At 54.1% G+C, this 12,254-nt stretch overlaps 1 protein-coding gene and 1 pseudogene across 1 annotated transcript; both read right to left on the minus strand.

Annotated features, from left to right (window-relative positions):
- Positions 1-5,996: 5,996 nt before the first annotated feature.
- Foxa3 (forkhead box A3) lies at positions 5,997-12,191 on the minus strand. Its single transcript, XM_076839480.1, has 2 exons — positions 12,123-12,191; positions 5,997-6,977 (listed from the first exon to the last, which is right to left on the minus strand). Exons 1-2 carry the CDS (start codon positions 12,189-12,191, stop codon positions 5,997-5,999), a joined length of 1,050 nt encoding a protein of 349 aa, XP_076695595.1.
- On the minus strand, positions 7,753-7,873 carry LOC143384562 (U4 spliceosomal RNA; annotated as a pseudogene).
- Positions 12,192-12,254: the final 63 nt, after the last annotated feature.

Raw genomic sequence — 12,254 nt, forward strand, 5'->3', positions numbered from 1 at the left:
CAGAGATCAGAAAGAGGCCTAGTTCATTTTTCCCTATCCCCATCCTCAGCTGACTCCTCCAGGTTGCCCTCTCTGACTCCATTAGGTGCCATTTCTGGGTTCCTACAGCCCCCTCTGCTTTCAGGCCCTGGCCCTGCTCATTCTAATCATCACTGTCTGACAGCTGGACTGGAAGCCCCCTGAGGGCAGGGTTAGGGCTGTGTCCCCAGCATCACCCAGCACAGGGCTAGGGAGCTGGATGCATTGATGAATGTGCTTCTCTCCCTCTCATTCACGGCAAGACAAGCCTGGAGCAGGTGATCTGGGCACAGCGGGGAGAGAAGGCAGCCCCTGTTCTCGCTGGTGTTCAGGTGGAAGACACAGACAGGCCTATGAAATATATCAGCCATGGAGCAGTAAGTTCTAAGAAGAGAAACCAGGGAAAGGAGATGAAGAGTGGCAGGGGGCTGTTGTAGGAGGAATGTAGGGAAGGGGGATGACTCTAAGAACAGGAGGATCAAGCCAGGGGAAATCTCCCTGGATAGTGCACGCAAAGGCCCTGAGGTAGTTTATCCCGGAAGCGGTCAGATGGCCAGAGCATCTACTGCATGGGGGAAAGTCATAGGGAATGAGATCAGAGGGATCATGGGGGAGCTACAGGAGCAGTGGCTCTGATAATGATTTTGGATTTCATTTGAATAGGAACAGGTGGAAAGTTTCAACAGTGGCTAAAGGAATGGAGCAAATGAGACAGAAATGGCCAAGACTCAACCAGGTCAGACATAGGTCTCTGTGTCCAGTGCTACACAGAGGGCCTAGCATGTGCCCGATGACCATGTGCGCACGAGTGAATGAGACCCAAAGTGACAAAGAAAAATTCAAATGCATCTAGGTGGATGGACTCACGGACCCCCAGGAGAGGCCAGTTAAGGACCTGGGGACACCCAGGGACAACAGATGCAGACAGACAGACAGCAGCCCAGCTGAAGAGTCCCATTCCTTCCAGAACCTCCCCACCAGGAAAGCTTCCCAGGAGCTGGAAAAACCCCCCCAGGCCTCCCTGCCTGCCCCACCATGGCGTGCCCACTCACACCTCGGGCAGAGGAAGCTGGCAGGCCCCACAGGAACCTTTCTGTGCCCCGGGGGGGTGGGGGGTAGGCGCGCAGGCGGCAGGGACGAAGGGAGAGGAGTGGCAAGCAGGCAGGCAGCGGGCAGCGGCTGCACAAAGGACCCAGTGTCTGCCCCTCCTGCACCGGTACAGATATAAATAATATGTGCCTATACCTTTATATAGATATACCAGAGGGCTGGGGAGGGACGCTGGGGGCTGCACACTCCCCTAAGGGCCCTGGCATGGCAGAGTCGGCCCCTGTGGGGGCTGGGGGCTCAGAGAGCCGCAGACATAGTGGCTAAGAGCGAGAGACTCTAAGAAACTTAGTTAGTGAGAAGGGTACTGATCCTGGGGGCTCTGACAGCCCAGAGCCAGGCAGTGGCAGACAGAGTCACTGGTTCCTCTGGAGACACATCGATGAAATGGAACTTCACTGGAGAGCGAAAAAGCCACAGGGAGAGGGACGCGACAAAATGAAGACAAGGGTCATTTCAGAGAAAGGCAGAGCTACAGAGAAACCAGGTGAGAGACAATCAGGACAGAAAGACAGAGGTCAGAGGCACCCAGAGAGAGGACGAGACAGCAGGCTGGGGTCGAGGCAGGGACTTGGGACATTGGTGTCAAGGGTAGTGGGCAGCCAGGACACGTCTCCAGTGGGAGGGGGTCTGTAGACTGGTCCAGCCCAGCCCAACCGAGCAGGCAGAGGGGCAGGGGCAGAGGCCAGGAGGCGGCCTCGGGCCGGATCTTGGTGTTTACCTGGGGCAGGCACTGCAAACAGGCGCCTGGCCTGGCCCAGGCAGCCAGGGTGGGATGGGCTGGGCCCCAGCCCTGGCACCAGTGGGCCCGACACGCCCACCTGTGGCCTGCGTGGTGAGTAACACCCACAGTGACACCTGGGCAGATGGTGACACATAGCAGAGGGGGACAGACAGTGACACACAGTGACAGATATAGGCAGACCCACAGTGACAGACACAGAAGACCATGACAGGCAGAACAGAGACAGACACATGAACACAGTGACCCCTACATCAACCCAGTGGTGGACACCAACCCAAGACCGACACCCCGAAGAGAGACGCCCACAGACACCCGACACCCAAGCTCATGAGTGAAGCCCAGTGACAAGCACAGCAGTGCACATGGTAAAGCACCCAGACCGCTGGCCTCTGGGGTGCTGCCTTCCATAGCAGCAAGTTGTGGCAGGCAGCAGGGGTGACCACCACAGACGGCTGGGGCCCCCAGGCCATTGTACTGCTGTTGTCCCTCCCATCTCCATAGCGGCTGTGGCTATGAGACTGACTCTGAGCCAGACCACCTGGGGTCAGTTGACACACCACTCACTGGCTGTGTGACTGTGTGACACTGGGCAAGTCACTTCTCCCCTCTGTGCCTCAGTTTTACCAACGATAAAGGGGGGAGGAGTTGGAAGGGATTGGATGGGTCGGTTCTGTAGGGGGCTCATACAATGCTGGACACGTGGTAACCCTAGTAGCCCCCCACCCCCCAGGTATCAAACCCAGGGGTGCCTTACCACTAGACACAGCTCCACCCACGCCTTAGCTTTTAAATTTTTTTATTAATTAATTAATTATTTCTTTGGTACCAGGGATTGAACCCAAAGGGCACTTAACCATGGAGCCACATCCCCAGCCCTTTATTTTTTATTCTGAGACAGGGTCTCACTAGATTGCTTCCAGCCTCCCTAAGTTCCTGAGACTGGCTTTGAACTTGGCTCCTCCTGCCTCAGCCTCCCCAGTAGCTGGGGATATATGGGCCTGCCTCTGCGCCAGCCTTAGGAGCTTCTAATTATTATATATTATCATTGGTGGCCTCATTACTGTCTCAAACCTTCTGATGCAAGGGTGGCCTTCTGCCCACAGAAGGGACCCTGCCCTATCCTCTGTTTCCCCACCCAAAGGCCCCTCCCTTGGACTGTGTCACCTCAGGCGCCTAGCCCAAGCCTGGCTGTGTCCCCATGGCTACCCCTCCATCCCTCATCCCTGGCGTCCTCCTGTCTGTCCATGCGTCCCATGTCTGATCGTGGTACTTTTCCACGCTGGACATCAGCCGGCTGTCCCTGGGTGAGGGTCACACCTGCCCACTCCAGGCCGGCTGGTGGCCACCAGACACCCTGAGGGATGGCCCCACCTTCCCCTAAGGACCCTACAACAACACCCCGCCCCTCCGGCCACCTGAGGTCCCTACTGGGGCGGCCTGAGGCCCGAGCCTGGGGACAGGAAGCCCCAGGCCTGGCCGCCCTGAAAGCCTCTTTCAGCCTGGGCCTCCTCCCGCCACCACCGACTCCTCCCGCGGAATAATATTTGGGCTGTTGGCCGGGGGCGGGGGCCAGATCCGGAGGCCGCGGGGAGAAGCCAGAAACCGCAGGGCTTCCTGCCTCGGGCCCAAGACTCCGGAGAGACCCCCAAGCCCGCGGGAGGGGGCGGGGGCCCGGGAGACTGAGGGCCTTTCTCTCGGCCCCAGTTGTTTTTTCCAGGAACCAGGAGGAATTCCCCGGCCTGCCCAGGACAGCAAGGCTGGTGGACGGCGACGGGGTGCCAGCACGGCAGGGGGCGGGGGTGACACGCAGCCGGCCAGGCGGGCACAGCGACAGAAATAGAGGGCCTGGCCTGCGAGGTGGCAGGTAGAGAGAGGCGGAAACTCCGGACCTGGGAGGAGGCGGGAGGCCAGGGAAGCCAGACCAGAGCCAGGAAAAGATCGCAGGAGAGGAACCCAAGAGAAAGGAAGAGCCAGAGACCCAGAGAGGTGAGAATGCCAGAAGAGTGAGAGAAGAGTTGGGGACAGAGTGACACTGAGACTAGGAGAAAGGAGAGAACTGGGAGACCGGAGGAGCAGGCAGTCACTCACTCACAGGTGGCTGAACAGAGTCTCTGGTTTTTGGATGACAGAATGGCTGGCTGGCTGAAGAAATGAATGAGTGGTCAGGGTGACCAGAGAAGCCAATGCCACCAAGAAAGGCAAAAGCAAAGTGAGGACAAGCCACCGTCAGAGCCTGGCACAGTGGCACACACCTGTGATTCTAGCAGCTCAGGGGGCTGAGGCAGGAGGATTGCAAATTTGAGGCCAGCCTCAGCCACTTAGCTGAGCAAGACCCTGTTTCAGAATAAAAATTAAAAAGGGCTGGGGATGTAGCACTGTGGTAGAGCACCCCAGGGTTCAACCCGAGTACCCCCCCACAACACACACACACACACACACACACACACACACGACTAACCTGCCCTCCTGTCTCAGCCCTGCTGAATGACCTGGCCCAGACCCTTCCCATTCTGGGCCTCAGTTTCCATAATGAAAAGAGAGGTGTGGAGTGCAGGGCTGTGTTTCTGGGACAGCCTCCCCTGGGCAAGCCCTGGAGGAACAGATACCCCAGACCCCAAGCCAGGAGAGGAGGACCCAGCTCCTTCCCCACACACCCACCTGCCTGCAAGGGACAGCCAGCAAACTCCGCACAAACTCACACACAAACGCAACATGTCAGGCACACGGCCGAGACAGGAATCACACACACACACAACAGCAGGCAGACATGGAAGCCGTCACCCACACACTCTTGTGGAGGCAGTGGGGAGACACAGTGATACACGGGGACCTGCAGGTGTGAGGCCCAGGGAGAAGTGCACAGAGAAACACGGAACAAAAAGACACACACACGAGTCTGATATTGTGACCCAGAGTGAGCCCATGCCCAGAGTATGGACAGACACACAAACCCACCCAACGGAGGGCTACAAGCAAGTAGATTCCCTGCAGCAGACCGCAGGAATCCCGCCAGGCAGCCATGCTCCACAGGCACAGAGCAGGCCACACTCATACCCTCCAACATGCACACGGCCTCCAGTTCAACACCTCATCTAACCTTTACCCCCACCCCCAGCCTAACCAAGATGTGAGCAGCCCCTAGGCTTCAGAGCTAAAGGTGTGTATCTGCGAAGTGGGGGCAGGGAGATGACCTTGGTCACCACAGAGCCACCTCCCCCTGCTGCTCTGGCCCCACTGCTGCGGGGGCTGCTATCGATGAACAAACTGTCCTTGGGGTCAGGGACAGCAAAGAGCCAAAGGTCAGGTCGGTGCCTCCCTCAGCCCTTCCCCCAAAGGAAGCCAGCTCTTGGGGGCAGAAAGGAGAGGGGACAGGGGAACAGAAAGTCAGGTGTTCAAGCTCTGCAGGGCCCGCCAAGGAAAAGAAACGTTCAGTGAGAGGCAGACACGGTGCCTTTAATGGTCACACAGCCAGTATCCCGCTTCCCAGGCAAGAACTAGACTTCAGTAGAAATTCCCCACACCTTGACCAGCCACTTCTGGGGTCTCCTGGACCAGGGTGGGGGATGAGCCTCAGAGAGAACCAAGGAATCTTCTCTCTTCCATCCCCCACCCAACCTGCACTGAAGAGACAACTGACCACATGGTGCACGCAGGGCTCTGTGGTCATCCTGGTGCACAATGGTGTCACCTGGCCCACAGGTAAATATCCAAATACCCCATGAGTCAAAAGAGATGTCATGCAGAATGGTGGCCAAGGACACCAGAGCCCCCAATGGGCCAAATATGCCATTGAAATGATATCACCACTGTGCCCAAAGTGTCCATCAAAATGTCCATCACAGAATCCAAAGAGCCACCCAAGATGTTGTCCCAGATGGCGGCCATCAAAGCACCCCACGGATCAACCCATAACATCAATCAACATGACAGTCTTCGCAGTACCCCACGGGCCCACCAAGACGTCCATGGCGGTTATCACAGTACCCAGTGGATCATCACAGTAAGTAATAGACCAAACGAGGTGTTAGCCAATGGGACAAGCAACATGTCACCAGAAGGACCAGGCCCCAAGAGCCTGCTGGCGTGAACCACAGCCATACCCCACCACCATGTTCCCATCCCCCTGCTAGGATGCATTGAGCAGGGAGCGGGCATAGAGGCCCTGGTAGTAGACCCCAGGCTCCCCACTCTCAGCCGCATAGCCCCCAAACCCCACGTCCAGTTTAGGAGGTGCCGGAGTCTGTTCCGACATCAGGTTGTTGATGGAGAAGGGGTGGTTGAAGTTGTAGGGCGCATCCAGCTTCAGCTCCCCGGGGAGCTCCAGGCCAGTGAAGTAGGATGTGGAGGAAGGGGGCGAGCCACAGTCCAGAGCCCCCACATCTTCCCCTCCCTGGGCCTCTGCTTCAGGGGGTGGAGGCTGGGGCTGGGGCAGGGAGGTGACTGTGGCAGTAGGGGTGGTGGAGGTGGCAGATGCTGTACCGTTCCTGGTGGCAGTGGCCCCGCCGTTCCCTTTCTTCACCTTCTCCTCTAGTTTGAAGCGCTTCTGGCGACGCAGGTAGCAGCCGTTCTCAAACATGTTCCCGGAGCTGGGGTGCAGGGCCCAGTAGGAGCCCTTTCCCGGCTTGTCTGGGGAGCGTGCCACCTTGACAAAGCAGTCGTTGAAGGACAGAGAGTGGCGGATAGAGTTCTGCCAGCGCTGCTGGTTCTCCCGGTAGTAAGGGAAGAGGTCCATGATCCACTGGTAGATCTCGCTCAGGGTCAGCATCTTGCCTGGGGCCTGCTGGATGGCCATGGTGATGAGTGAGATGTAGGAATATGGCGGCTTGGCATGAGCCAGGGGCCGCCGGTACCCCTTGGGCATCTCTTTCCCGTGCACCAGCCCAGGTCCCGGGGCCCCGTACCCTGAGCTGCTGCCTCCGCCACCACTGGCACCCAGGCCTGGGAAAGTGGGCCCCAGGGGCGCTGCAGGAGCTGGGGGCGCAAGGGGTCCTGAGGGTAATGGGGAGGAGGGAAGCCCTCCAGTGGGGTAGGGAGAGCTCAGAGGGTTCAGGGTCATGTAGGAGTTGAGAGGGGCCATGGTGGGCACTGGGGTCACTGGAGAGTAGACCTGCGGAAAGAGAAAGAGATAGGGGGAAGGGTTAGCAGGTGTCCACGCTGCTGGTCAGCAAGGGATTAGCAGGTGTCCACGCTGCCTGTCCACCTCCTATAAAAACCTCTTCCGTCATTATCTCCCTCTGAAGGCAGCTGTCTTTCAAAGTCTCTTCTCCCTCCCTGTACACCAGCTCTGTACCCCCACCCCCCACCAATGCTCCCACATTATCAAGGGCATGTTGGAAGAGGTTCTCAAATTGTGGTCAGGGACAACCTGGGGAAATCTGAAACCCTTTAGGGACACATGAGGTCAAACCCATGTTCAGAACCATCTCACGATGTCCAATGGACTTTTCCAGAAGTTCCATGCAAGCGACATTGCAAAAGATGGGACTATGAGAAGCAGCTATGAGACTCCAGCTGTCCTATCAAGCCAGACTTGACTTGGCAAAATGCGAAACAGTGCCACTTGTCTCACTAAAGTTTTGAAATATAATTGCTTTAATAAAAACATGTTATTTGTATTAATAAATGATTGTTAATTTAAAATGACTTAATATATATATTTAAAATTTCTTCATCTTAATTTTGAATATGGTAAATATCGATACACAGAACCCCCAACAGTTTCCGTCTTCATTTTTTTAAAAATATGGTATTAGAGATAGAACCCAGGGCCTCATACATGCTAGGCAAACCTTAGCAGACCACTTCTTACCATCTTCAGTAAAATTTAAAAGTGTAGAGACATCCTGAAACCAAATAAAATCAGTTTTTTTAGAAAAATTCAGTCTCTGTAGAGACTATCAAAACTTGCCAATGCCAAGTATATTGGGAAAAGTTGTTTTCAGTTAGCAATCCTCACACCTCAGATAAATGTCATTGGCTATGACATTGCCACTGTGCGAAACTTTCAGAATCAATTTTTTTGACTTAAAAAAATGAGAAATTAATCAAAATTAACCAAGTCAATTGAGAAACTAATTTATCTAATAAATTTGTACTTTTCAATTTAATAAGTACTTAATATAAATTGCTAATAATCTAATCATCTGTATAGCTCTTTATCAGTCTTTTAAGTTATAAAATTACAGGGTTTTTGTTTGTTTGTTTGTTTGTTTTTGAGAGGTCTTACTCTGTTGCTCAGGCTGGCCCTGTACTCCTGGGCTCAAGTGATTCTTCTGCCTCAGTCTTCCAAGTAGCTGGGACCATGGGCATACATCACTATGTCAGTTTAAAAATTACTGTTTTTATAGATCAAAATCATCAGGGCTTGGTGGTGCTGGTCGTAATCCCAGCATCAGGAGGCTGAGGCAGGAGGATCGTGAGTTCAAAGCCAGCCTCAGAACCTTGGCAAGACCCTGACTCAAAATAAAAAGATAAAAAAGGCTGGGGATATGGCTCAGTGGTTAAGTGCCCTGGGTTAAATTCCCAGTACTCACCCCACTCCTAAAAAAAGATCAGAAATCACATTTTTACCTAACATATGTATTTCTATGTACCATCAAATCTAACACTTGACTGTAAGCTATACATTATTTTATATGTAAATGAAAAAAAAACCACAGCTAAAAATCACTAGATATCATGGATTATACAACATAACCCATTCTCAGAAATGTTCAAATGGGGAAAAAGTGCACGTTAGCTCAATGAAATATGTTAGTCATTCTGCACATTTTAAAATCACCCTGTAGCCAGGTATGGTGGCACATTTCTGTAATCCCAATGAGTCACAAGGCTAAAGCAGGAAGATGGCAAGTTCAAAGCCAGCCTCAGCCATTTAGCAAGGCCCTAAGCAACTTAGTGAGATCCTGTCTCAAACAAAATAAAAAGGGCTGGGGATGTTGCTCAGTGGTTAAGTCTCTCTGGGTTCAATCCCCAGCACCAAAATCAAAATCACCGTCTATACAGTCACTCAATGATCCATTCAACACGTAGTCATCAGCCACCTCTGTGCCAGGCACGGCTCCAAGCACTTCCCAGAACTGTCAGCTCCTCATGTCCTTAGACCCACACTCTGGGGGAAGTGCTGTGAGGATGCTCTGAGCTTCTACAGCTACAGCTGAAAAATTGAGGCCCAGACCTATGTCGTGGATCTTGCAATAAAAGCAGAGAGCAAGGGCTGGAAATGTGGCTCCATGGAAAAGTGCTTGAGGCCATGGGCTTGCTCTCCAGCACCTCAAAATACACACACACACACACACACACACACACATAAAATAGCTGGGGCTGGGGCTCAGGGTGGAGTGCTTGCCTAGCACAAGTGAGGCACTGGGTTCGATCCTCAGCACCATATAAAGATAAATAAATAGAATAAAGGTATTGTGTCCATCTACACCTCAAAAATTTTAAAAAGAAAATAAATACAAAAGCAGAGATGGAGACAGGTGCAAGTGTCTGTCCTCCTGGAGCTGAAGAGGACAGTGAGCGCACAGTGTGCTACACAGTGGCCTCTCTTTATGTACCCACAGCTCAGCTCACCCACTGTGTTCCATCCTCTCATCCTCAGGTCTCCATCTGCCCCAGTCTGTCCCAGTTGGGGTCTCAGGGTGCTAAGGTGCTGCCAGAGCCCTGGCTAGAGCCACCTTGGCTATGGGTTAGTGGAAACCATCCGGATCCTGCTGGCCCCAAGGTCCAGTCTGTGTATCTGTCTGTTTTTCCCTTTCTTGGTGTATGTGTACTCCTCTTCCTCTCCGGGTCTCTCTACCTCCTCCTTTTTCTTTCCCTGTCTGTTCTCCCCGTGGTCCACCCCCGTCTATTTTTCCCCAACCTCCCTCCCCAGCTCCCTCACCCCCATATCTCCCCTCCCAGTCCACCCTTCCTCCTGCAGCACATCTCCGCATCTGTTTATCTTCCTTCCCTCAGCATCTCTGTCTCCCCAGAAGTCTCACATTGAACTTGGAGCCACAGTTCCTCCCCTGGTCCATGCACTGGTTTCCCCAGGTTGGCAGCTTCTGCTCTCTCAAGAATAAGGGAAGGGATGAGCAGGAAAGGTGTTGGATTCAGGTGGATCCACAGAGTGTTTCTAAATCTCCTTGAGCTCTCTGGGACCCCAGGGCCCTCCTTTTTTGGCTCACTACCCACCCGGAAGTCCTCCTTGAGGTCTGACCTCAAGCACTCCAGCTGCTCTAATCCACCCTAGGCTTTCCCACACCCGTGACTGGGATGAACCCCTAATGTCCGGGTCTGAACCGGATCTCCCCCTACAGGGTGGGGCTGAGATTGGGGGGAAGCCCTCAAGGGATCTGCACCCCCACCCAGGAGGCTGCAATTTCTCCCCTTTCATTTCCTTATTGTTTCTGGAGAAGGGTGTGACAGGGAGCAGAGACAGTGGGAAACCAGAGCCTGGTTTTTATGGGAGGCTTCATATTTCCCACCTTTAAAATGGGGGAGCAACTGGGTCAGCTGATCTGCGTGAGCCTTGGACCAGTGGGGACACCCCAGGGTCAGAACTTTCCATGTTCCCTCCAGACAGCGATCCAAAGGTGTTTACTTCACCCAGCAGGAGGGTGAAGGGGACAAGAGGTGGTCTGGGGACCCTCAGTTTTGTGGCTGGCTGAGCACAGGTGTCTCTCCCCATTGTTCTGACCCAAGAGGATGAAGGATGTTTGCATGATGGGAAGGCCGGGGAGACCCTCAGACAGTATGCATATGTTTGCTCTTCCAAAATACTCCCCCAAATGCTGATCACCTCCAGGCTGCCCAGTTTGGATCCGTTTGAACTACAGCTCCTCCTGCCTAGTCCTCCACCCGCAACATTTACTTCTTAAGGTATCCCCGGAACATTCATTTGTAGTTGGTCACCTTAAATCCTCAGTTTAGTCCTGGAGCTCTCCAGGGATGCCGCTGGGATCCCCCACTACCTGGGCCTCCACCTCTCACCCTGGTCTCTGCTCTCCCCATCATAGAACTGATACCTCCAGCCACCCTCCACTTCTCAATGCTCCCAGTCCCTTCCCTAGACAGCCCTGCCCCAATCCAAGTGCACCTCACACCTCCCCAGACCCAGGACTGGCCCCTCCCAGGCACCACGCCAAGCCCTGCAAGCCTGGGGATCCAGGAATCCCACTCAACTGTTTCAAAACCAGACCAGAGCTCCCCATAACCCCTAGATCTTAACTTCTTGCAAACTATTCCAGGCTCACACATGTCCAGACCCCCATGACAACCTCCCCAATCTCACAATCTCGATTATAGAGCAAGTGAGCAAAGCAAGAGTCCTTGCAGTAAGAGGAATATGGGCTAGATTTGGAAAAGGACTTTCTGTGGGCTTAGGTTGAGGGAATTAGGATATGCCCCTGCCCCCTACTCTGGGAAGCCTCGTCTGAAATGGGGCTTGATGGGGGCTTTAGAAACGTGCAGGTTGGCGGCTGGGGGAATAAGGAGGGGCACAATTTGAAATCCTCCAGCCTCCGATTTGGATAAGCTCTGCTGAGGGTGATGAATGGGGGCAGGGGGGTGAAGATGGACTGACTACCTCTCCTGCAGATGCTGATGGCCACATCACTTGCTCTTTAGTCCCCAATGTTGACACGGCCTGGGTGCTGGTCTATCTAGGCCACCTGTTATTTCAGACTCCCCAAGGGAAACTACATCTGGAGAGAATCTCTCTTACCCCTGAACCACCAACCCCATTTGTGATCCTTTCTTAGATTACCAGCTGATCCTTTTCCCTGAACCCCAATTCTGATTTCCACTCCCACCTTCAACACTGTATTCTAGCCCTGGCTCCCTTCCACCTCAGACTTCCCTTAATGGTGACTCCCTCTATCTCTTAGTCCCTATCTTTCCCCCTTTCCTTTGAACCCCATTTCCCGAAATCCTCCTGCTCTATCGCCTACCCTGGAGCTCTGATTCATGCTTTAGGATTGTTCATTTTAATCCCTCGGATCTCAGGGCCCAACACCCGGCCCTCAGGTTTAAGATGCGACCTGACCCTTGCCTAAATTTTCCTCCCATCTAAGCCTTGCCTAAAGGCGCTCTCCAGCCTTGTCCCGCGTCCCTAACTCCCAAACCTGGTCTCCCTGTCCCTAGCTCCTCGACTCCCAGCTAGATTCCTTGGGCCCCTTGAGCACACACCACGGCCCCTGCCCCCACTTAAGCCCACAGCCCGATACCTGCCCCCCACCTTCCCGCTCCGCGGTCCCCGAGGACACACCTCACCCGCCTCCGGGTAGTAGCTCCACTCGGCCAGGTCATGAGCCTCCATCTTCACCGAGCCCAGCATCCCCCGGTCCTGCGCCCCCACCCGCCCCGGCTCCGGCCCGGGGAAACCGAGTGCTCGGGCTCT

Source organism: Callospermophilus lateralis, chromosome 18 (genome assembly GCF_048772815.1).
Source record: "Callospermophilus lateralis isolate mCalLat2 chromosome 18, mCalLat2.hap1, whole genome shotgun sequence".
NCBI lineage: Eukaryota > Metazoa > Chordata > Mammalia > Rodentia > Sciuridae > Callospermophilus > Callospermophilus lateralis.

Excerpts from the sequence above, each read along its gene's own strand:
- Foxa3 (XM_076839480.1), bottom strand. The coding sequence starts at position 12,191 with ATGCTGGGCTCGGTGAAGATGGAGGCTCATGACCTGGCCGAGTGGAGC. Across the intron at positions 6,978-12,122 it reads ACTACCCGGAGGCGGGTGAG|GTCTACTCTCCAGTGACCCC; the intron begins GTGTGTCCTCGG and ends CTCTTTCCGCAG.